Source organism: Caloenas nicobarica, chromosome 1, assembly GCF_036013445.1.
Source record: "Caloenas nicobarica isolate bCalNic1 chromosome 1, bCalNic1.hap1, whole genome shotgun sequence".
NCBI classification, from domain to species: domain Eukaryota; kingdom Metazoa; phylum Chordata; class Aves; order Columbiformes; family Columbidae; genus Caloenas; species Caloenas nicobarica.
The window spans coordinates 71596867-71621678 of NC_088245.1; the positions used below are offsets into that span (position 1 = coordinate 71596867).

Consider the following 24812-nt stretch of genomic DNA (forward strand, 5'->3'; position numbering starts at 1 on the left):
CTGCAGATTTAAGAGACCTGGCTGACTTAGGTGAAAACTCCCAGAGCTGAGTAGCCGGGGGTGAAGAGGAACAACCTCTGTTACTTGGAACAGAGGACACAGGGAGGAGCTCGCACGCACGCTGTGTGATGTTGAAAGGGAAATGAACAGCCTCTTTCACTTCAGTCTAACACCTGGCACCTATAGCTCTTCCCAATTGCATTGTGTCACAGAGAGGTCTAGCTTAGCTGAGGAGAGTGGATTTTCAGTTCAACAAAAATGACTAATTTCATCGAAGCAACAATGCTCAAAAAAACAAACAAACAAAAAAAAAAAAAACAAAAAACAACAACAACCAAAAAAAGATAAAAACCACAAACAAAAAAAACCCAAAACCAACCAAACAAAAAACTCCAAACAACAACAGTAGGGTAATACAACTTGATATAAGGTCATCTTTGTCTCACTGCTCTCCACCAACCACTGAAAATATTTCAGCAAGCTTTGCGAAGACAATACATTTTAAGTAAGGGTTCCAGATTTATGATTAAATTGTCATTATTGGTAAAAGCCTGCTGAACTGAGGTGTTTATCTTGGTAAACCTTGACATGCCAATCCCTCTTCTCTTCCCTCTACACTTCCCTCCCCATCCATTTGTCATGCATTTCCAGGTCTGTACAGTCCCAGCTGTGAATTTTATATCTGTCCCAGCCAATTTCACACCAGGGGAGCTACATAGGGATGACAGCCGGCCAGTTGTGAGGAACTGAGTTAGAAAATAAAGTATCCAAAGGGGAAAATAGTTAGAGTTATAAGGCAGATTTACTTGCAAAAGTACAAAGTCCAACCACTCACGAAGGTAAGCTGCCAAATATATAGTTACCTGATGGTGCGTGCCATCTTCACTGACACATTGTGTGCAGACTTCTTCATCAACACAGCTGTCGTTAAAAATCATCTGTCCGTCTGGACAGAAGCAGCCTTCTGTGGGATAATCCTTGCAGACACTGAGTTTGGTAGTATTCTCACAGTGCTTTATGCAGGCTTTGTGGCAGTGATCATATGTCAAATATGTGGGACATTTCATTGCTGAGGAAGACAGAAAAAGTACTCATTAGATAAAGATCTGAAATGTGGGTAAATGTTTCCACTCACACTTTCTTTGGAATTCTGTTCAGGTTTTTGAAAGCCATCATATGATGAACGTACTTTGTCCTTTGCAGCTACTCCACTAACATCTTTGAATATATTAATACATTTTGAAAACTAACAAAATCCACAGTGGAAAGTGATTGAAGGCATTTGCTTAAGTTACAGTCCACAAAGAAATCATCAAGCCACATTTTCAGATCGCATGAATCAGCAAAGTGTGACTTAAACTGATAATGACACAATGGCTTACATGAGCTAACATATAGCCTGACTCTGTTTTCAGCACTGGGAGTCATAAGAATTTGGAACCACCCTTACATGTATTAGAGAAGCACTGATAACAGCACATGGTTAGGAGACATCCAGGACAGACTCAAGCATTGAACAGAGATTTTTTTGACAACTTGATAGGAAGCAGTGTTCCCAAGCAACCAAAAAAAGCTAACAAAAAGAACATTTTGATACTTCGAAACTGAACCTGCTGGATTTCTGCACCTTATTAACTGAATTGCCTTATTAGTGGAATTAACTGAATCAAGGAAAGTTACATTCCTCCCTAAGCCAACACATAAATTTTTACTGATGAATTCACAACAATGAGAGTATTGTCTCTAAAAGCACACATAAAACTAAGGCTATAGCTACTCAAGAAACCTATAGATACAGCTTCCAGACTGTGCACTCTCTCAAGTCTACTTTATTTTTCTCTACAGCTTCAATTAGGAAAAGTTTTTCTTATTTCCCAGTTTGTGACTTCTGTGAGGTTTATAATTTTTTTTTCAGTTCCCTGAAAAACCACTGTAAGAAAACTACCAAATGAAGACCTCATCTCCCAATCAAGCAAGCATTCATCAGCTGAAGTGCCTACACACATCCTGGTTAGCCAAAGGAAACAGAGAATAAATGCCTTTAACATTAACCCTTTTCTGTTTCAAGCCATGCTGAAATGCTGATTATTTCTGGTGTGTTGGAGACTATGGTTGTATGTGTGGATAGCCACCATAATTCAGCAGAGGAACTTGAAAAGCCACAGGAACTCGATAGAGAGTCTAGTCCCACCATTAAATGCTTTGGTTTGATTCCAAAACCACAAAAAGGTCTATCCAAGTAAAACAGGAGAAATTGCCTGCTTATAAACCTGTACTAACAGCTACTTAGATGCTACTATGTTTTCCAGAAAAACTCATCCCCAGAAACAGTTCTGTAAACTGGGTGACTACAGTAAGCACCAGTGCTTATTGCCTGTGATTTTCTCACATCAGTTCTAATGAGTGAAAATACATCCACAGCAACTGTCAAGGTAGAGTTGTCATCTACTTTTTTATTCCAGTGTCAGTAAAAATACTCAGCACACTGGCTTTCATCTTGTTTATCTACCACTAGCCCTAAAGCAAATCTAGTAAACCTTCTCTGCACAAAAGTAGATTAATTTATTTTAGAGTTTAATGCTGATGCACATCAGCATAGAACCTGGACAGCTCCCAGGCAGAATCAATGCTGATGTTTAAGTCTCTAACATACTTCATGTAGCATGTAGCCCCTTCTCCTTCCTCCTCTTTTGACTGGCATTAAGGAGCCGGGTGTATGAAAAATGCAATGAAGAACTGTGCCCTGGCCTTCAGATATGGTATCAAAAAGCCTGTGTAAAACAGCAACGTTTTTTCAAGGAAGGAAGAAATGAAGTGGTTATAGTGTGAATGCGCTTGTTTTGAAGTCGCCTCTGTCTTTGGGGTCATGGGAATGAGATGTGCATAAGCAATGTCAAGAGATGGGATAAACTCCATCAATGGAAAATCATCCTGAACATCTTTTCATCCTTCTGGCACGATAACAACCAGGTGATTGTATAAAGCCACCTTTGACACGTTAGTGCCCTTGTGCTCCAGAGATCTGGCTAGGTCCTAAATGACTTACAGGTAACTCTGCTTATTGTATGGAAATTTCTGCCAGATGTACGGAATGTGAGGAGGCATTAAGGACTCCCCAGTCAGCCTCAGAAAAAAATATTTCAACAAGCCATCCTCCTGGCTGTCTATTTCAGTGCTCACTTCAAACGCTTATTGCTTCTGAATAAAAAGGGAAAGACTATGGGTACTAACAAAAGGGGAGGTAAGGCTGAAACCCAAGTAACAGAAGAGTAATTCTTCAGCCAAATTAGTTTCAAAAGAAATTATGTCAAATATTAACCTGTATGATGCTACTCGGTCACTTATTTATATTATAATCTCAAGCTTGTTGGCTCCATTAAAAAAATGACCTTTTCTTGCAAACAGGAAATAGGCTAATAAAAGAAAACCTGAGGAGAAACAAAAAGTTTCCCATAAACCTATGATAGTACATTTCAAAAGGTCACCTGGCACATTGAGGTATTGTCTTTTTTTGACTGCTTATTTTTCCATTAAATTACAGTAGTCATTCCTAGTAGATACTGGCTGAGACAAAATAACCCCTATGAGGATCTACAGAAGGTGCAAGTCCACCAAAATAAAATAAACTACTTAACAAATTCAGACTGAACAATCTAGCGATAGTATGCAATGGCATTCACTCTGAATTTGTGGCTCAAACTGATAAGACAAAGCATCCTTGGTTACAGTACTAAATAGATATTTAGGAGAGTGATTTTCAAACTTGTGATACATGGAAAAAGGCACACATCCTTTCAGGCAACCAGTCCGGTCCCTTTTTTCAGTAGTATAATTTAGCACAAATTTAGCAGCTCATTATCTAGCTCCTGGGGTCACATACTGCTGGCTTGCCTTTTGCCTCACTGTACTGCCATGTGCAGCCAAAAGGACAGCTAAAACCCCAGTGCCAATGAAGCTGGAGTGCATAATACACAAGGGCAAATAGCTCATCAACTGCCAGTCAACCTCCCTGCATTGCTCAGACACAGTTTTCTTAAATCTCCTTTAACAATCCTCTTTATCCAAAGGAATATATCTAGAAGGGTTTTTCCAGTGTTCTTGGGAGTGTTTTCAAGGCCACATTAAACCAACTAAGGTCAGTGCTGCCGTCAAAAGGGGCAGTCCCCTCTCTTACTTCATCTCCTCACCTCAGCTGCTCTTTCCTGCTGTCACTTTTTTCCTTTTACAGCCAATTTTCACAGCTCGCCAAGTAGCATGTGAGGACTACTGCCAGAATAGCAAGAAGTATGGGAATACATGACTGGAGGTGAAAGAGGAAGAGAAAAAACTGTCCCAGATGAGCTGAAGGCAGTTGTAAAGTCACCCTCATACTGTTGAGTTCTAAGACATGGTTTAGATCCTTCAGCTGCTATGGTCAGCAGCATGCCTTGCTTACACAGAGAATGAACAGCAGTGGATAATCTCAGTGTAGCTCCAATACACAAATCGTTCATTAGCAGGAGTGGTTTAAAGGTTTCTTGTATCCCATCTCTCTCCTCCTCCTGGCTCTTGTTCTTGCTTCTCTGCCAGATGCCACTGCCCCTCAGTGGAGCAGGCACAGCCTGTTATGCATTTGCTTGCTAACCTGGCCCTACAAAACAATCCAATGAAAGACAAAACAGAAAACCCTTCAACAACCAGAGTGGCCCATGAAAAACATTGTTTCCAAACGAAATACTTTTCCAGAAGTACCTGCAGCTGCTGAGTTCCACCCACATCCTCCTCAAAGACCCACAGCTTTACTGGACAGTCCCAACTAGCAGTTTGTTTCATATACCATGCAAGCACCAACTACCTATCTAAATATAATTCATATGCAAGCTAGTATTGGCAAGTACCTGGAGGGCATGTCCACATTGCACATAAATGAGCTTAAAGAGATGCTGAGAAGCACTCATGGAAACATCAGCATATGAAAATTAACAACTGCTCCTGTTGCTTCTGTCATTTATCTTCTGAGTGTTTGTGCTTTCTAAGCAAAATTTGCTGACTGCTACCATTACTTGAGCTACACAGTTCAAAGGTGACTTGGCACCTCCACTTGAGCTGCCATTTCTTTTGTAAGCACAGAATGAATATATCTCAGTTCATTCATTAATCACTATATAAACAATCCCATTTCCATGTGAATAAAGCTTTGTCTCCACACAAAGCTGAATCCCAGCATGTGTCAATATTACTAATGCAGTGATTTGTTAGAAATCCCTATGATCTTCACATTAAGATAAATCCCGTACTGTCATTGAAGTGGAGACTATTTAGCTGGCATTCACTGTGGGGTGAACCTGCTCTAGAGGTGCACATTCTATGCCTCAGCATTACATGGCTATCAGCAGAAGCTACAGGCTGCCACAATTTAAGCCTACTAAGTGTGAGGTCTTGGAGCGTGGATGGAAATTAAAAAAAAAAAACAAACCAACACTCACTATGCATTCCCACTTGAGTGTTAAGTTTCTTTCTATCCATTGACACAAAGCTGGAGTCTACCAGATACCACTCATCACACATAGGCCCTCCCAAAAAGGACCAAGGAAAGCTCAGGCAGTGGAACTGGCATGGGATGGGGAACTGGCCCTCTCTTTATCAGATATTCCAGTGAGTATATTCACCCATCAGGGCAGAGCAGTCAAGATGGACTTGTACTGCTTGAAATGTCCCAATATGGCATGAGTAAACCCAAACTCTACAAAAACAATACATTTTCACTGGAATGGGGGAAGGAGAACAAGGTATTCCAGAACCATACCATTGTTATTAAACATGTAGTTGTAGAGTGATTAGGCTGAACTATTTAGTCATTAAAGTAATCTGTATAATGTCCCTGTAATTGGCAATTTTATTTTTGGCAGTTGCACATATGCACCTGCTTACATGAAGAATGCTGGCAATGATGCTATGGCCAGGACATGAATGACTGTTTTACGCAACTAGCATTAAAATGGACAACTCTTTGTCTATCCTTGTACATGCTGTGTTACAAGATGGGAATTTGAAAACTGCAGAGTTATTAAGGTACATTACCATTTGCAAAGTCCGGCTGAAGTACTAAATTCGGAAAATGTGTGGCAATGTTCTACCTCTATTTTCTAGGACTATACTCCAAACTGACTGTGTTGTTACTTAAAAGATTCAGTCTGCAACAGTAGCATGTTCTTCAATAACCTATCTTGGGAAGATACTTGACACTAAATGGAAGCTCAGGGCCAAACTCACATTCACATTCTTGACTTCCTATCTTACAATTCCTCTCGTCTGAGTTTAAACCATGAACAAAACCAAAACATGTACAGTTTTTGTGGTATCATGCCTTTAGGATGCTGCTTCTCCACTTTTGAAATAACAAGTATCTGTGTAGCAAGAGGGAAAGAAAGCAAGGCAACAAGAACTGACTAAACAGGGATATCAAGACAGTGTATGAGCAGCTAGCTGGGAAAGAAAATGCCTACAGACATACACATTTCAGATACTTGACTAAACCAGAAACACTGTGAGTGAATATCTGAATGTCTGTAACAATCACTTCAGACAGGCTAACAGGATAGTGTTGAACAAGTCACTTCAAGAGTTGATTATTTGTACTTATCTATATGTTGCATTTTTTGGCAGAGCTTTAGGTATGCCTCATAAAAGGGAAGAAAAGAAGAATGAACAAACAAAACAAAACAAAACAAACAAACAGGAAGGTAGGGAAGAACTTCTTGTGCCCGTAAGTATTTACGGGAGTAGGTATATAAAGAAACAACCATCTGAATCTAGCACTAGCATGCTTGTCCTGCTTCTGCTGGGCTCTGGGTAATTTACAAAACTCATATCCTGCTATACTGCTTTCTCACAGCACAAACTTTTCACCTCAAAAACACAACTAGAAGTAGAAGCAGATTAGCAAAGCAAATTACAGCTGGTTTGATCAGTGTAGCTGACATGTATCGGCAAGAAAAGACATCACAGACACTGGCCATTTCCCTATTTTTCACTGCAGTAGAAACTTAAAATCACACTGGCTCTTCCATCACAGTCTTAAAGGTTTACGCTTTGGTTGGAATGTGGGGAATTGTGAAACTTACAGTGAAAAGTCTTCTTTTGTGCCATTATGTGCATCTACGACAGTGACAGGCTGGGAAGCAGTTTTACTAGTCCAAATTATGAGTTTCCCTGTCTGCCTTGCACAGATCCTTCAACGTCTGTACCAAAGTAATGATATCTGCAGCTAGAACCACCTGTCAGAATCAGAGCAGACTCTTGGTCCAAACCTGGACCCTTGATGGCTTGGTGGATGCAGTCAGGTACTGTCACATAACTGTGTTTACCTGTGCACAGCTTTCATGGTATTTTTATTTCATAGGTTATCCCTCTAGCCTTGCATAACTACCTTGCATTTTACTTGTTAGCAGTTTACCAATAAACACTTTTTCCATAGTATGTAACTAATGGACAATAAACCAGATATCAGATGTGCAATATGACTTCTATGGGAAACATAATCTGGAACTTCTGTCCCATTATACGGTATTGAAAAATAAATATTGCACAGACAAGATGGTCATTGTCACCACCATCACCAAGTAAGACAGTTTCTTTATCAGTTTTAATGTAGAGTAAAACCCTTACGACAAAACTCAGGTGTTCTCCAGTCCACGCAGAACCCGTTTTCCCTGCAGATGTGAGCGTAGGAAGTTATCATCTCACAGGCTTCATCCTCATAGCAGCTGCTTTCTGCGCAGGCCTCGTAAAACATGTTGGGGGGGATTACCCTGTGGCAGTCTGCAAACTGATCAGAGAGCAGAAGGCGGCAGTGGTTCATTGTGTGCTCAGAGCATCTGTCTTCTCTCTGGATTTCACAGATCTTCCCTGGGTCTTCCACTGTCCAGTTCTGGATAAACACACTGCTGTCAGCAGTGACAGAGCCATCACGTAACGTGAAGTCATTGACATGGTTCTGGTCACACACCCCTAGGAGGGTAAGTGAAAGGAAAAGAAAATGTCTGAATACAGTCACCAAAAAAGTAAACCCAGAGAAAACAGGCATGGGACAGACGGAGCTGGTTGGGGCTGCTCTGTGATTGCCAAGGAGAAGAGTAATGAACTATCTACCTTATAGCTGTTATCAATAGAGACATAAAGACCCTGGATCTTGTTTCTTTTTTCCTTATTACAGGAGGTATAGGTTATGCCACAGAGGTATAAGCTATACAATAGATAGAGTATACCATAGAATTAATTCTCCCAGGCAGCAATACCCATCAAAAACCTTTCACCTTCACTGTGAGCATAAGTCTTGCCTCTCACAGAAATGCATATGTAAGAACCCAAAGTTAAACCCTTGTCCAAAAAAAAAAAAAGTCTCCTTGAAAAGATAATGTGAAATATGTAAAACGAGAGATGTCCAGCCTATTCTTTCTAAGGTATTACTGGGAGTCAATGAACTGTTACATTGATGGCCATAGTAGAAAAATCTACATAGATTAGTTCAGCCAGAGAGTTTGCAGGTTCAGGGCCACACAAATTACAATAATACAAATACTAGTTTAAGCCCAAATAGGAAGCTGTTAAAACTACTATTGTTCAAACTTACCACAAAGCCCTTGTGTTCCTGAAGAAAAGCTCTTTGAATTAAGTTTGAGAATAAACTCATTGTTTCGTGGAGTAAATGTGAGATTATGTCCAAGATGGGAGAACTTGATTTCATGCATTATTGCTCCATAGACAGTGACTTCAAACAAGCTGCCAGAATAGGGGATATGAACCCTTTCACCATTAACAGTCACCTATTTTCAAAAAGGCAAGATCATCACATCAGCGCTAGCAAGCAGTTAAAATCAGCCCAATCTTACAATTGAAACACATTTTCACTTCACAAGTACTCAAAGATCTGACTGAATCTGGATGTAAGAATCAGTTTTGCAAGCTGAACCTTTCTATTGAGTCTAAAAAATGTACAGAACTAACTGACCTTCATTCTGTGTACTATATGAAAAACTCTTTCAACATTTTCCTATATGGGTACATTTCTTCACCATCACATATTTACAAAGCAGCAATCTAACACCATGAATTTAAAATATTGCCTACAGACCCTCATTATTTGTAATCCTCAGTGAAACTCAAGATGGTACATCACCATGAAGAAGTGGGTGCAGGTGTTTTCGTCCATCCTATTTTGCTACATGAGTTAGAAGAGATCACCTTTGCAGACTAGCCAACTGCTGTATGTCTGAGGAACCCAGAGACTGAAAAATGTGTCATATTGCGTTTGAATACTTTGCGTATAAAATAGATGTAACGCATACTAATAATAATAATACTACTAATACTAATGCTGAGGTCCATCTGCACACAAGGTAAGAACCAGCTCCCTAACTCTTCGACTAGCTAGTCATGCACAGATTTGTGAAGAACAGACTGCTTTTCCATGCACCAAATTAGAACACTGTGTAAAGGATGTCGGCCAAAAAAAGGAGAATCAGCATGCAGTATGTCCTGTCTATAATCCCTGCCTTTCTGGAAGATGTGTAAGAGAGATGCTGCCAAATCCCATGTTCTTGACATTGTCACACCAGCACAACAGGGAGAACAAGAGGATACATGTGTCTGACTCATGTGAATATAGATTGTATCATGAAATTGAAAAGAGTCATTTGCTCAGAAGCCTAGGAATAGGCTGCAAGGGGAACAGAAAGAAACTGGATTAAGGGAACAAATTTGTCTTCATAATCTGAATTCTACAACATAAGCAGACAATGTAAGGATCACTTCATTGTATTTAGCTTACTATCATGTCACTGAAGAGCTGAACAGATACATCACGATGTTTCACTTCAATGGAGTCCATACAATTCATCTTCGGTGTTGCTCTGCATGGTCCTTCATGGAGGAGAACTTCAACATCACGTTGCATGTCACGAAACAAGGTGTAGGAGCAATTGCCAGTCAGCTTAAAATTCAGCCCGTCAAAAGTGACAATGTGTCGAGATGAACTTCCTATACAGACACCTGTAAATCAATGTTAAAAAAAAAAGCGCCTTATAGGCATTCACTTTCATTCAAATTAGCCTATTTCTTTACAGTCATTATGGGCATGTGGAACCAACTAATTGAGAAAGCTAGGAAGGTAATAAAATGCAAATTCTGTAGCAAATCCTTGACAAGAAACTTTGGTAAATACTTCATTACATGTTTTGGTTTTTTGAAGTATCTTTGTCTGGAACAATTACTATTTCAAAATATTTGGATAAACTCAAAGAAAATCCCTTTGCATGAAATTTACTTGCATTGAACATGATTTACTAAAAAAATTAATGTGAAAAATAAAAGCAGGGAAAATCACTTCCCTATTTGTAGAAAGACTGTAACATAACTATTTTTTAACTTTTGTACTGCATTTTTATTATGGTATTGCATTTTATTCTGTAAAGTATTACCTTTGAAATCAAATAACACTATTTCATTCTTATCAGACATGTCACAAGATGATACCAGGGGACTTTTTTTTTTTAATGGGAACTAGGAAAAGGGCAGAGAAATAATGTGCACAGGATAAATCAACGGTCAACTGACAGCTCAGTATGCTGGTCATTAGGTTACAAATACTTCCTTGTCTTCACAAACTGGAAAGCAAGGACAATTATAATCTCTCAAGTATCAAAACAGAACCTGAGCAGAAAGATGCATCTAACTCATATGTTTTCAAATCTTTGCTTAAAGATAATAAGGACAATAAAAGCAATGTCAGCTAAATATGTAGGAAGAAAATTCTCACTGTTAATAGTTCAGCTACTTGGTTTCCAATTGAGATTTGAGAATAAGCTGTTTCCCATTCATTGACTTTCAAACTCAGTTTCCCAGCTAAAACAGCAAACAGTAACTTCTGCTTAAAAAAAAAAAAAAAATGAGGCACTGGGCACTGAATCGTCAAGAGAGACATCCCTTTGGAGCACTGGAGCATTTTCAGATATTTTGCTGTACCTGCTTATAAAGTTCATGTATAAACAACAATGAAACAAGCTAGTAATAAAACAATTCTAAGGATGATAGGAATATTTTAAAATTTCTCAGAGCTCTTCCGTAGGAAAAAAAAATGTATTAATGCAGCCCTTTTGTCCATTTAAATGTAATCCAAAACCACCCAGAGTAGCCATGAATCACACGTTGGAAATCATGTTACTATAAAATTTGTAACTAGTTCAGCAAGCAATCACCTTTATGGTGTAACTCCTGATCTATTCTCTGAACCCAGTAATATGACATAAGAAGAACACTTTTTCAAGCACTTCCTCTTTGCAAAAGCATTTGTTGTATCATCTGAACTGCCAAGCAATCATTTCCAAGTGTGTTTTAGCTCTCTAAATCACTGAATACTACTGTACTGAATCACAAGAGCAATTAAACACGCACTGCCATGCTCCTGCAGCACAGATTGCCTGACCAGCCTCCATCCATAAAAACAAAGAGATACTGAAGCACGCTCACCTCCTAATAAGCACCTACTTTGCTATGTCTGTTTCTAAAGTTTATTTTGGCTCTGACCTCAGCACATACAGCATCAGAATTAGCCTTCCCACCTACTATGGATGTTGCTTTAGTTGACAAAGCATCATCCTGGCTTCACTAAGTAGTCATTGAAAAAAAGAGTATTTTACATATGGGTAGTTGATAAACTAGGTGGGGCTGGGGATTTTTTATTGACTCCTGTAACATATGAAATCTTACTACCTTTCCCTCCCAAGCTGTACCACCTTGGGAAAAGAAAAAAAAAAAAGGGGGGTATCATGGCTCATTAAATTCATAAAGAGTGAAATAATTGTTAGCTCATGTTAAACAGGAGCAATCTCAAGTTAAATTTAGGTCTTTTCATGATAATCAGCTAATGGTACTCATAGTAATTTTCATTTCATCCTTTCAGAAAATCTTCATGAAGACATGTTTTGAATGCCAAAAGCAATGCCTTCATGATGCTATCAATGTATTTAGGATTGAGAAAATTATTATAAATGCACTTTTTCTGGGTAGATATCACTAAGATTATTTTTGAAACATGACAAAATATTTATGATTATTGAACTAAAATATTTATACTATTTTTAAAATTTTGAAATATTTATGTCAAAATAGAAATGCTAGCTTTAAAGGGCTTAGATAATCAAATGTACCTTTAGGAAATGTGAAAACTTGAAGTGTTAAAATTTTGGATGTCTAACAGTTCAGGGATCAAAATCCAGCTACCCAGCTCAGGTATTCCAAACAGTGCCTTGAAGAAATTTTTCTAAAAATAGCCAGTTCAGCAAAGGATATTTTAAATTGAGATTATACATTTAAAAAATAAGGTATATTTAGGGTTTTGATTTATTTTTCAAAAGTAATCATATTACTTTAGATGTAAGCCAAATTTTCAGAATTATGTTGGGGAGTACAGTCCTCTAAGCTGCAGCAAAGCCAAAGAGATGCAGGCTCTGAACAGGATTTAAAGACTGTAACACCCACAGGTTCCTGTTTTGGACATTTCTGCAAATTTTAGCTGTAATAGCATGCACGATTGGGCTAAAGAAATGCATTCTTTTGTATAGCTACACCCTTTAGGAGTTACTGGAGCTGATCCTTTTGGTATTTAATTCAAAATAAATATCTTGACTAATTTTTATGGAAATTGAGCTTATAGCTATAGTGCATTTCCCACAGAGAGGAGGTAAGGCTCAGTCCCCAAACTCAGGCTGAGGTGTTCCAAAAGACACAGTGGCCAAACCTACCCCATGTTCCACCATGAAGTGTTCTTTCCTGTGACAGTCGTGGAGTGATGCCCTGTGCCACGCTGCATGCAGCCAGGCATCACTCCTCCTTTACTCTGGACTGACACCATTTCACTGTTGTCAGAGCATATGTCTGGGCACTGAGGCAATCTGGAGGCTCCAGCTTTGTTTTTTGCTTGAAATCATCATTTTTCCTCCCTCAAGTCTTCCCTTCACATATGTGGGATTTCCCTGAAGAATCTCTCTTTTTAATAATAAATGGATCACTAGCCTAAGGGCTGAATCCCTCCACCCTGTAAATGTGAGTAGATGCACTTAGTTTCTGTTTCTGTCATCTAAGCCAAGGCACTAGTCACACAGTGTTCACTGTTTCTGCTCAGATACTCAGTGTGAGATTTGATGAAGGCAGGAAACTTTTTTTTTTGTTGTTTCTTTAACAAATGTGCATGATTGAGGTCAGACCAAACCCTAAAGCCTGGAGATGGACCAAGAATACATCACTTGCTTACAGCTTGCCGAGATAAATTTCTGTTTTCTTCCATACCTCCTCCTTCACAGTTCACACAGCTTTGGAAATCAAGTGTGAGATTCTCTGATAAAACACTGTAGCTATGCTAATGTAAAAAATAAGCTCTCAGTGACCTTGAACTTGCAAATAGCATCACACATTCCAGGCATCAGTGAGACTCTCACGCTCCTAGCCGTTTGCTTCATAGAATCATAGAATGCCCTGCATTGGGAAGGACCCGCAAGGATCATCAAGTCCAACTCCTGTCCCTGCATATGACAACTCCACTGATGTACAGTGTCAATTCCTCTAACCTCAATCATCTTTGATGTGTACAATGAATGAGGAGCTACATTCAGCATTACACTACTGATATTTCAACTGATGGGGAGGGAGAGGCATACATGCAAAGGTAGATACTCACACGGACACATCCATCGGCAGCCACAAGTTTCTTCGATCTTAACAGCAGGAAGGTTGCTGTGACACACTGGTTTTGGCATCCTCTCGCAGTTAATTTGGTGACTCTCCAGAACTGTGTAATCTCCTGGAAAGCATGTCACAGTGTGGCACTGGTCCGGTAGTGTCCATTTATCGCCAGGCTAGACAGGGAGATGTGGATATTTACCAGTTGAAAAGAACATGGGTGGAGGGGAGAAAAATGCAAAACTTGGCTGCTGCCACGATCCTACAGCTAACAAGTAAAATGACCCTGACAGCAGTGCTACTCAAATTAGCCTTGGATAATTAAATAATAAAATGAAGTGTATTAAGGACTTCATGAGGACGAGAAAGTTTAAATCAGTAACACTATAAGAAATAGACTCTAAAATTCCAAGCAAAAGATAATGTTCTAGAACAGGAGATGTTTTGTTACAGCAGAATGAAGTATCTGGTACTCCATCTATCATTAGCCTAGTCATCCTACAGCACACATGGATATCATAGTCAACAAAAGAATTCACCCCTAGCTTTTCTTTAAATGTCAAAGCCTTTAGTTTTTATAAGCCATAAAATTATTTTAGAAAGATCTGTGAGCACAAACGGTCATGGCACAGCAGGAATAAACAATATTTGTTCCAAACTAGAAAGCCATGGAATACTCTAGGTATTTTATCCACAACTCCAAAACTTTAAAACAGTTCCTCCCTTCCTGAAAGGAAATTGTTCCTTTAGCAGACTAATATTGTTAGATATACATAGCGGTTCTACAAAATTAAAAATAAAATGTAAAATATATTCTCATCTTGGAAAGGACAGTCTAAATTTTGAGGCACTAGGATTACATACATCTAAAGGACACAGAAATAGATGTAGTCACAATTTAGAATATCTCAAGCTTCATATCTGCAAAAAGCTGAGCTCTCTGGCCCAAGGCCCTCAGAGCTCTGAAGTCCATAAATAGGATCAATGAATTTCAAAACAGTGTTCAACCCCGAGGTCTGCATTCCCAAGAATAACCCCAAATGTGGGAAACAGCCCTTTCCAGACCTGTCTCTATAGAGGTGAGTAGAGAAGCACTAGTAACAAGCAAGACAGTGATTCTATGAATTGGATACTTGATATTCACAAGCAGAAATGTGAGGAGAAGATGATTGTCGTGGAGCAAGGCCATCTCCCGTTCTCCCTTTTTCGGAGTACCCATAATTCCCACGAAAGAGAAGAGGAAAGTGATAAAATACCTAAGTAACCATAACATAATTCACAGACTATTCTTGGTACTACTATGCAAACCAAGAATAGTGACGTGAAAGTGTCGCTCTGTATGTCTGAGCTACATGTTACCATCAAGTCTAAAAGAGAACTGCCAGATATGCAGCCATATAAATTTACACATTAAATACAAGTCAGTTTACCAGACCTGCCCTGTATGTTTCAGGACTTTTAGAAGGCAATTTGCCCTAAAAGTGGCTTAATACTTTTCATGCTTGGGAGCCTAGAGGGAAGCTGTGAAAAAGTAACATGAGGATCTTTAAATATGGAAAAAATATTTAGATAGATAGGAAGAAACGGAATGTTTTTTAATTATAGTTGTTTTGCCTACAGCTCACTGAAAGTGAAGCACCTGGAAGGGTACATATACAGCTGTAGAAGTCTGGCAAAGGACCCTCCGGCTTCCATACACATTTAATTGTTTTTATTCCACTCCTTAACAGGACATCCACCGGAAAACATCTAAGAGCTAGACAAGGAAAGCAAAGCACAGCACATTAAAAAAAAAAATCAGTTGAAAGATCCAAAAAAGCCAAGAATCCTAGTTGCAGAGGAAAGCACAAGGACTCCAAAGACAAAGAAAGCCTAAATCCCAATTGATATCAAATCGTAGGAATAAAAAACAGGACAGGAATGAAAGCAAAAGCAGAGGTTTCTAAATTGTGAAGGACAAGTCTGCTGAAACCAACGAGCCTGCCAACACACCGGAGGAAGCCTCAGACTTCCTCTCTGAGGGAGCTCTGAACCTACAGACCTGGACTTGCACAGATTTTTTCTTACTGTGCATCTGCAGGAGAGAGAGCCACATACATTGACTGGCTTCATCTGCTGGTTCCTTTTAATTTAGTCTGGGTATTGTTTGTTTGTTCGCTCTTCTTTAAACCAAGTGCTGAACAGTACTAGAAAAGTCATGTTACGGAAACTGCTAGCTTAGGAATGTAGTTTTTACAGTCATATGTAGACTAGAAATGCAGAAGATTGCTATACAGACCACTTCATGATGAAGTGCTATATTATAAGACAAGTACCTGCACTTCTATTACCACCTTTATGCCTACTTAAAAGAATCAGAACAAGACTACATTAAAAAAAAAAGCATAATCCATCATAATAATTCACATATTCTATCAGCTGGCAAGTTCAAATATTGATTCTTCACATAATCTGTATTTAGTACTATTCAAACTCCTTGCCACTGGATATGATGAATACTAAAAACTTACATGGATTCAAAGAATGACTGAACAAACAGAGGAGAAAACCATCCAGCACTGTCAAACACAACAGGGTGCCACTCATAGCTCAGGATGTCCCTGAGTCACAAACTGTTCAACGGCTAGGACAGTTCAGGGAATTTTATCTTTTATATTTATCCTTACTTACATTTTTCCCTGACTTCTATTTTTGGCCACATAATACAGTGTCTTGGATGGGTTTTTGGCCTGACCTAGCGCATTTGATCTTCCATCTTTCTGCTACTAACAGTGACCTTAGCCATGAATCTTCCTTCAACAGTCATTTCCAGGGTAGAGGTAATTAAAAAAAAAAAAAAATCACATCACACTTGATATGGATAAGATTTAGGCATAGATTTTTGATCCTGAGAACTCTGATTTCCTTGCAAAATGCAACAGGTCAGTTCCCACAATCTCCAGGTGCATGACAGACATCCCGCTTGGGGAACTGAGCCTCCTGCAGTAACTCTCTGAGTAATGCCTGGAATATTATGGATGTGATGTAAGAGCCTGTGTTTTCTGAATTAGGAAAGAGCCTTGATCCTTCATCTCTGTGGATTTGTGGACTCTGCTGGAAGATGGTTGCAGGCCAACAATGGCACGCTGCTGCCTGCGAGCCTGCAGAGGAGTTTGGAGTGTGGGTGCTGAACACCAGAGGCAGAGCATTTCCATGGTGTCATGTAGGCACCACCAGACGCTCAACGACCTGCTCCAAAAGGCAATGGCTACCGTGTTGGCAGTATTCTAAAACCCATTCTTTCTGTCTGACAGAAGTAGTAATACAAAATCCTTCTGAAAGCTACCATTTGAAAGCGTGTTCATTTTTACCCAGACTGGAGACTGGTCTCTTTTCTTCCAAAAGCTTTTTAGCCAGAATGGAAATTGTGCTTTAAGTTTATCATCAAGAGAAACCTGACATGGCTGAAATTCAAGTTTAGCCTACCCAGCACTTATCTACATGTACCTGCATCTGCTTCTAGGATCCCAGAGGCCTGGACACATGCAATTCAAACAAACAAACATCAAGGATCTGATTATTTTTTAATTAAGGAAGTTTTTCAAGCTTTGTTTTTTTTGTGTTTTTTTGTGGTTTTTTTGTTTTTTCTTAATTACATTGTCAACCTCAAGGCCTGAAAGGAACCTATAAGAAAGATGGAGACAGACTTTTATAAGGGTGTGTTACAACAGGACAAGGGGTAATGGAAGAAGGGAGTTTCAGGTTAGAATGAGGAAGAAATTTTTTACAATGAGGGTGGTAAAGTACTGGCACAGGTTGCCCAGAGAGGTGGTAGATATCCCACCCTGGAGACATTCAAGGCTGGACTGGATGGGGCTCTGAACAACCTGATCTAGTTGAAGATGTCCCTGCTCATGGCAGGGGGGTTGGACAAGATGACCTTTGAAGGTCCCTTCCAACCCAAACCATTACTTAGTGTCTGATCTAACTAAAACCTTTCTGTATTCTGACCGGCTGACTGAGGCCTAATGTGTAAGGCAGCTTTGATATATTTCCTGTGTCTAGACAATTCATAAGCATTTCTTTATTAGTCACATGCTTCCTTACAGTCATGTCTTCACAAGGGAAAAATCAAAGGAATATTTTTAATGTACTGGAAATTCAAGATAAATCCTAGGGTAGAATTCATAACTGACTCCTACTAGAAAACGGATATTAATAACAGACTTATAGTAAAATTTTTCAATGCATGAAGTATCATATACACTCAAAAAACATGGCATTTCACTGAGAAGAAGGAACTGAGCCATTTATAACATCTACATCATTTCTTTCTTAGAGTGGATCACCTAAGAGATCAAACAAGTTTACTAAAATTTCTGAGCATTTCTCAGAATTAATATGCTTTTCTTGAAATGAACACTAAGAACTTTGATTTCCTTAAGAAACGTTTTTCCCTAGAGACATGACTATCATACAATAATTATCTTCCTATAAAATTTTCATATGGACAAGGCGCTTGTGTTTTTAGGAGAAAGAGAGGGTCTGGACAGTGATGTTGCCTCTCCCTATACATGCACCTTTATTTTGGCCATGTCTAGCTATCCCAGAATTTCTTTCAACAGGAGATGGAAATACATTTTTCTTTGTCAGGGAAGACACGCACTGTCAGAAGTTTTGGCTCTGCAAGATCAGGTGTTGTTGGAGGAAGTCTCCTTTGTGTGCAAAATTATCCCTTCAGTTCAAAAGCCAACATTTTCCTCTTCCAAAATAATTCTTAATACCTAATATTGTCCAACACTTTTTGTTTCAGATTATCTGTGAAGGTATTCATGGTTCTGCATGAACTTTGTCACTCAAAAGCCAGAGGGATCACCCAGGCGATATACTTACTTTCTTTTTGTTTCCATCCTCATCTATACATTCTCTGACAGGGTCTAAGAGAGAAACAGACATCTTTTAGCCATCTTCCTCCCTCATACAGTTTTTTAAGTGGTGGTTAACAAAAACAGGTTGCTTACTTAAAAATGTGACTTAGGCTGTAAGAAGTATTTTTTTTGTTAGAATGTGAGAATCCCAATCTGAAGAGTGCAGGCATTTGTCCTGTGTACAAAAGTTAAAGAATGCATAAAACTTTGTTACTGCTACCATTACCTGACTTCTGCAATGATGTTGGTCCCAAAATACCCTGTGAGCAATATGTAGTCTGTAATTCTAGAGCAATCTTTGTACTGGCATACAGCTCTGCCCAGATGGTACTTGAAAGAGATCATGGCTTCAGCTCTGAGGCAGGGTCCAGCCTTACTTCTGAATCATATTATGAATTGCAAATATTTCTGGTAATTAGTAGGTAATGACAATGTACAACCCATGAACACATTTATTAAATGCAGAAAGATAAATACAGTGAGTAACCCCAAGATAAGATTTGTTAATGGCTAGCATAAGTATGAAAATAGCTGCAATAAGAATACTCAAATTCAGTTTCATTACATTCAGGCATTACAGTGACAGGCAGTTTTTTATATAATCAGTTGGATGCTCACAAGGCACCCACTGAATTGCAGTTTCTATGTTTATCTGCTCTCACAATACACCTAAGGATATACGGAAAGTAATTTCATATAAGTACCATGGTATGACAAAGTGATAAGCATGTGTCCAGGAAATTAAAACACTGACTAGCAAACTATATAGTACTATACTATGCTAGCATATATACGCTACATGTTCTGTCTTTTCCAGGATAAGTAATGTATTTTGAAAGCATTTTGGAAATCTTTTAAACCCTTTTAATATTATTATTTTTGGTACACTTCCATACATAAAGTAAGAGTCCCTTCATACTAGAAATCAAATTGTATGAGTCTGGAGGGGAAAATTATACTTTACAGCTTGTAAGAAATACAAATAAAACAAAACCACAGAATATATATTTTTTTTTAAAAAAAAAAGAAGTTTCCCACCCCATAGGAAAGGCTTTACCATCAGCAAAAGGGAGAGCTAAATTTTTCAGATTTAGGTGTCTACTATAAGATACTATCATTGAAATTTTTGAGCATATGCTTTGTGCTGTTGGAAAAGCTGGATATACATTTCATAAAAATACAAAGCTTCCACCCCTAGTACTGATAGGTTATAGCACATATTGCAATAAGAAAATAGTTACCAGTTTCAAATTCCTACTCCCCATCCTATATCCTGGATCGGTGTAATTCAGGGCAAAAAAATCACATATTTTACAGTGTGAGAAGAAGAAATGCATTTTTAAAAGCTTATTTTAAAAGCAAAGAAAGAAAATGGCAGCTGTTTAAATCTAGAAAATGGCAGCTGTTTGATGCTCTGGAGAGATTTTAAAATGCCAGAAGTGATCCCAGTGGAGACTGATCGGATATCTCTAAGCTGGACTGTGCACACTCTGCAACTTCCTCATTCTTAGTGGTACTTGGCTCCACAAAAAAGTCCACTTGTTTTAACAGAGATGTAAGTAAGCCCTAGTAAAGCTGGTAAAAATCTATGCAGTGACTAACATGATGAGACGGTGGTTTGAGGTGGGAACACGTAGATGCTATTGTAATAGAAATAACAACAATATGAGTAATAAATGTCTGTATACGCGCAGTCCAAGGAAGTCAAAGAAGTAAAAATATATTACACTTCCCCCTACACCGAGTGTTTGTTATTCTGGAAAAAATAATTATTTCTTATTCTTTTTCTTCTTACACTTTGGCTGAATTTTTTGTAGACATACACATACCAATGCTTATGTCTGTGTAGAAAAATATGTAATTTGAAATTTTTACTCACAACTAACTTGTGATATTTCTGAAGCATGACCCCTTTCATGCATGACGGCTTGAGCTTTCCTGGTGTCCTTCAGTTAATGCCTAGCCCTGATTGTTCATAAAATGATAGCTTGAAAGTTTAGGCCTAAGCAGTTTTTAAACTCTTGCTGAAGTTTAGATGATTAGAACAGCAGTTGGCTACATGCTGAAAGGCTCAGATTTTGTTTTACACTAAGTAATGGTGATGGTCTAGTTTAGCATTTGTGATGATTGTCTGGGAAACCCTAACACAGGAGCATTTGGCTGACTTCTCAAATTAAGAAAAATCATTCTGGTTTTGGCATTTATTTTTTTTTATTTTGCTTCAGTTATGAGGCTACTATATTAGACTTACCCATGCACACTTTTTTGATAAATTCACTATTTAATGTGATCATAGTGGATAAGTCTTCAAAATTCTGAAGCTTCATGATTCTGTTAGCAGATGATGGCCCAGTCAAAGTCCTCAGTTGCTCTTCATCATATCTGTTTCCAACTCCAATTGGAAACAGGGAAACCCCTAGGAAGAGAGAAGAACAAGTTTTAACAGGCATCACACAAAAGAGGTCCATGCTGTTGTATTTTTTCCACTTCCTTCTTAAAAAAAACCAAAAACAAACAAACAAACAAAAACAAAACAAAAAACCAAACCAAAACAAACAAAAAAAACCACACCTGAGAAAAGTTTTTTCCAGCAATTAATTTTCACGTATTACTTGCATCACTCCATCCACATAGGCTAAAGGTAATTAAGGGCAAAAATGATGATGCTTTAATCACAGTGTTAGCTAAGATGAGCTCTATTAGTCCCAAGCATAATAAGATTGTACACAGTCAACAAAATGCAGCTACAGACTCAATGACAACATCTTCACTTTTTTTAAATGTAAAAAAATCACAGTATGTTGTTTTCTTTCTTTACTTACCTAGCAATTGGATTATTTTCAAGCCATTTAATTAAAAAATAATATTGTTATTTTGTTCACGCCTCATTCAATAGCTCCCAAAGCAATCTACAAAGGAAGTCACTGTTCCTCAGTTGAACACCTGAGGAAGCTGAGGTACAGACTACAGCCAGAAAACTTAAAAAAATGTCATGCTGCACATATTGATACTAAAAGCATATTCCTGTATAGTTCAGTGCAGAATCTGATCAAATCCTCTATTTATTATTATTGCAGTGAACCTTTCAAGAGTCACTGTACTGCAACAGTGTTGAATTTATAATATTGGATCGCATTTCTGTCATCCCTGTCTGTCCACAGAAACTGGGAAAATGAAATGCCACTAATTTGTGAAGCCTATGGAAACTGTTCCACTTGAATTGCAGATTGGTCCTAAATTTAACCGTAATTCAAAGGCATCTTCATCAGGCAGGTTTTGTTCAGGCCTGTTTCTTACCAGAACACTACGCACAGCAAATCCATATCAGTGAACTTATATATCAGTGCCTTAATTTTTCATCCTTCGTTCCAGTGAATTACTTAAAAAGCAACAACAACTTTGTTTAAAAATAGTGACAGAAAAATGACATTTACTATTCATTCTTGCAGAACGTGCAGCAGCCTCCACAGTGTCTTCTGACCTCCCTGACACGATGACTATTGCGACTTTTGATGCGCTGGGTCTCCCTCCATGGGATTCTGACATTGCATTTTGAACCACAAAATCAATGGCTCTTCCTAAGAAGAAATGAAGAGATAAATACAATAGAAAACTCATAGCAGGCTATAAAATTAAATCTTACTTTGTATTAGTAGGTTATACAGTACTGGAAAATACTTAAAGGACATTTAATGTCTGCTTTATTGCTGCTACACGAAAGCTATTAAGAACCTACCAGTACTATTAATGCATCCCAACACAGGAGGACCATATGTAGCTCCCCAATCTCTGAAGTAATGGGAATTTTACTACGTTTTCTTAGCTATAAGGATAAAGTTAGATGCCTCTAGTAGTTACCTTTTCTGGAAGTGTTACCATTGTGCTACACAAAAAGAAAGAAGATTTTGTAGTAGAATATATGCTTATTTTCCAGCTGCAGAACAACAGTGACATCCAGTGGATAACTGATCTGCAACTTCACACCATCCTGAATCTTGCAGAGAAGTTGCTCAGCCCCCACAGAAGATTTAGTCCTTTCCTAATTTGGTCAACTTTTTCTACGGGTGTGAAAACCGTATCTTACCTCCCTGCTAATCAGCAACCACTCCAAAATCTAGACTCAGACTAAAGCATAATAATAAGGAAAAACAAAAACAAAAACAAAAACAAAAACAAACAAAAAACGAACCCCAACAACAAAAAACACAAAACACATGATGAAATTCTACCTTAGCACCTACCAAATCACAAACTTGCTTATATGGGTAGCTGCTCTCCTTTCATTTAACATCTGCGAACACTCAGGCAAATTTTTGTTCAAAATTGTGACTTCAGCAAGAAAGCACTTTGCTAGTACTTGTATTTAGGTATGTATTTGCACAAATATTTACACTGGGAACCATGATATACAGCTTTCTTAAAAGCTCCTTTGGCCTTGGAAGTTATCAGTTCAGGAAGCAGAAATGATATCGTGTGACTGATTTGACATTCAGGGCAAACAGTGAACAGTGAATAATAAATACATGAAAGACTAGTTCCTCTGAGTAGCTGCAACAACTGTGGAGCAGAAATATGTTTGCCTGAGGACTTCACTGAACAATTTTTAAATAACGAACACATTTGTAAAACACTGCAAGTTAGGTCATAGATAATTCACCAGCACACCCCCAGAATACCTTAGCACACCTGAACACTTTGCACTTCATGTCTTCTTTCATCATGTCACTCACCCCTTCTCACTGCTGGAAGCACAGATCCTTTTCCCAAGCTGCTGCAAGCACAGGCAACCTCTAGGAAGCTCACTCAACACATGTACTATTGATAACACAGTAACAATTGGATATTCTACAAGGCTTTAATTAGGATTTCAGAAATAATGTACCCCTCAGAAGAATCTAGCCTAGAATAGGTACCTGTAAAAAGCCCAAATGTTTCCTTTGCCACAGTATTGGTTTGGAGGTGACGCTCCCGTCTCAAATACTGTTGCCTCATACACCTCACAGTCCCTAACTGACAGCCTCATATCCCCTTCTCACTTCATCCAGCCACCTCCTCTTCCCCATTAGGCCATTATGACTTTTTCCTCCTCTGAGACTTACCCTGTCTTCATGTGTCATCTTTCTACACAGATGCCCACAACTAAAGAGAAGAGCTGGGACCCACTAGGAACTGCTGCCAGGCCCTGTCAGACCCACTGCAGGAAGAGGATTCCCATCAATTTCTCCTCTTGTAAGCTGTCATTACCTTCACCAGCAATCTCCTGTCTAGAGAGGGTCACATATTTTCCCAAGCACTAATTTTCAAACAGAAAGATGCATGTTTATTTAAGTCCAAATGTTTTTGGTTTGGTTTTGGTGTTGTTTTTTTCTTTTTTTTTTTTTTTGAAAATGTCAATTATGATGAGAAGAAAAAAAAAAAAAGAGAGAGAAAAATCAACAGAAAGCTTTCAAAAGTTTTTAAGAGCAAAATGAGATGTTTCTCTTTGTTTCTTGCTATGCAATGATTATCTTTATTCAGTTCTTCCAACCGTGTAGATTCACTTCATTCCTATAATTTGATTTTCATTCCCACTATAATTCTGAATTCTATTTTGTATACGAAATGAAAACACTTTCTAGTTTTTGTCCAGTGAAAACTTCAAAATTTTGGATGTTTTTGCACTTGCAACAAAATATATTTTAAACCAGCATTATTAGGTAGATGATGGCAATTCCATTTCGCAAACTACTATTCCTGACCAGAAGAAATAAGTAATCCCAGGTATCAGCTCCTGCCCTACACAGCTGTCTCACGATCTTTACCACAAATGGTTTTGTCTTCCAGTAGTTACTCTGTGTGTCTGTAGAGGTAGATGTTAGATGTAGAATGGCTTATTAGCTATAAATAAGAGCTAAAACTAAATACAGAAAATAATATTACTGTATTCCAATCCCTGAGATTGCTCCAGCATGGTCACTGTGCCAGAAAATTGACTCATTTCCCTTTTGTCCTATAAATAATTACTATAAAAAAAGTATTTCAGGTTTTAACTTTCAAATATTTTAGGTTAAACTTTTGTACAGTAAGAATCACAAACAATATTTCATTCATTTGTGGAAAGTACTTGGAATTCCTGTGTTTGTCATTTTTTAATGACCCTTTGACTTTTGTGTGGTTGGTGTGGTCATCAACTGCTCCAGTTCTTTTCTTCTT

General features: G+C 38.3%; 1 protein-coding gene across 1 annotated transcript in view; it reads right to left on the bottom strand.

The window, feature by feature from the left end:
* Positions 1-24812, bottom strand: part of VWF (von Willebrand factor) — a 145114-nt gene that overhangs the window by 36380 nt on the left and 83922 nt on the right. The window contains exons 31-38 of the mRNA XM_065656516.1: positions 22055-22198; positions 20872-21036; positions 18586-18629; positions 13712-13889; positions 9809-10029; positions 8612-8804; positions 7648-7989; positions 864-1069 (exon numbers count right to left, since the gene is read on the bottom strand). Of these exons, the coding sequence (XP_065512588.1) occupies positions 864-1069; positions 7648-7989; positions 8612-8804; positions 9809-10029; positions 13712-13889; positions 18586-18629; positions 20872-21036; positions 22055-22198 (1493 nt within the window). The remainder of the gene's footprint in view (positions 1-863; positions 1070-7647; positions 7990-8611; positions 8805-9808; positions 10030-13711; positions 13890-18585; positions 18630-20871; positions 21037-22054; positions 22199-24812) is intronic.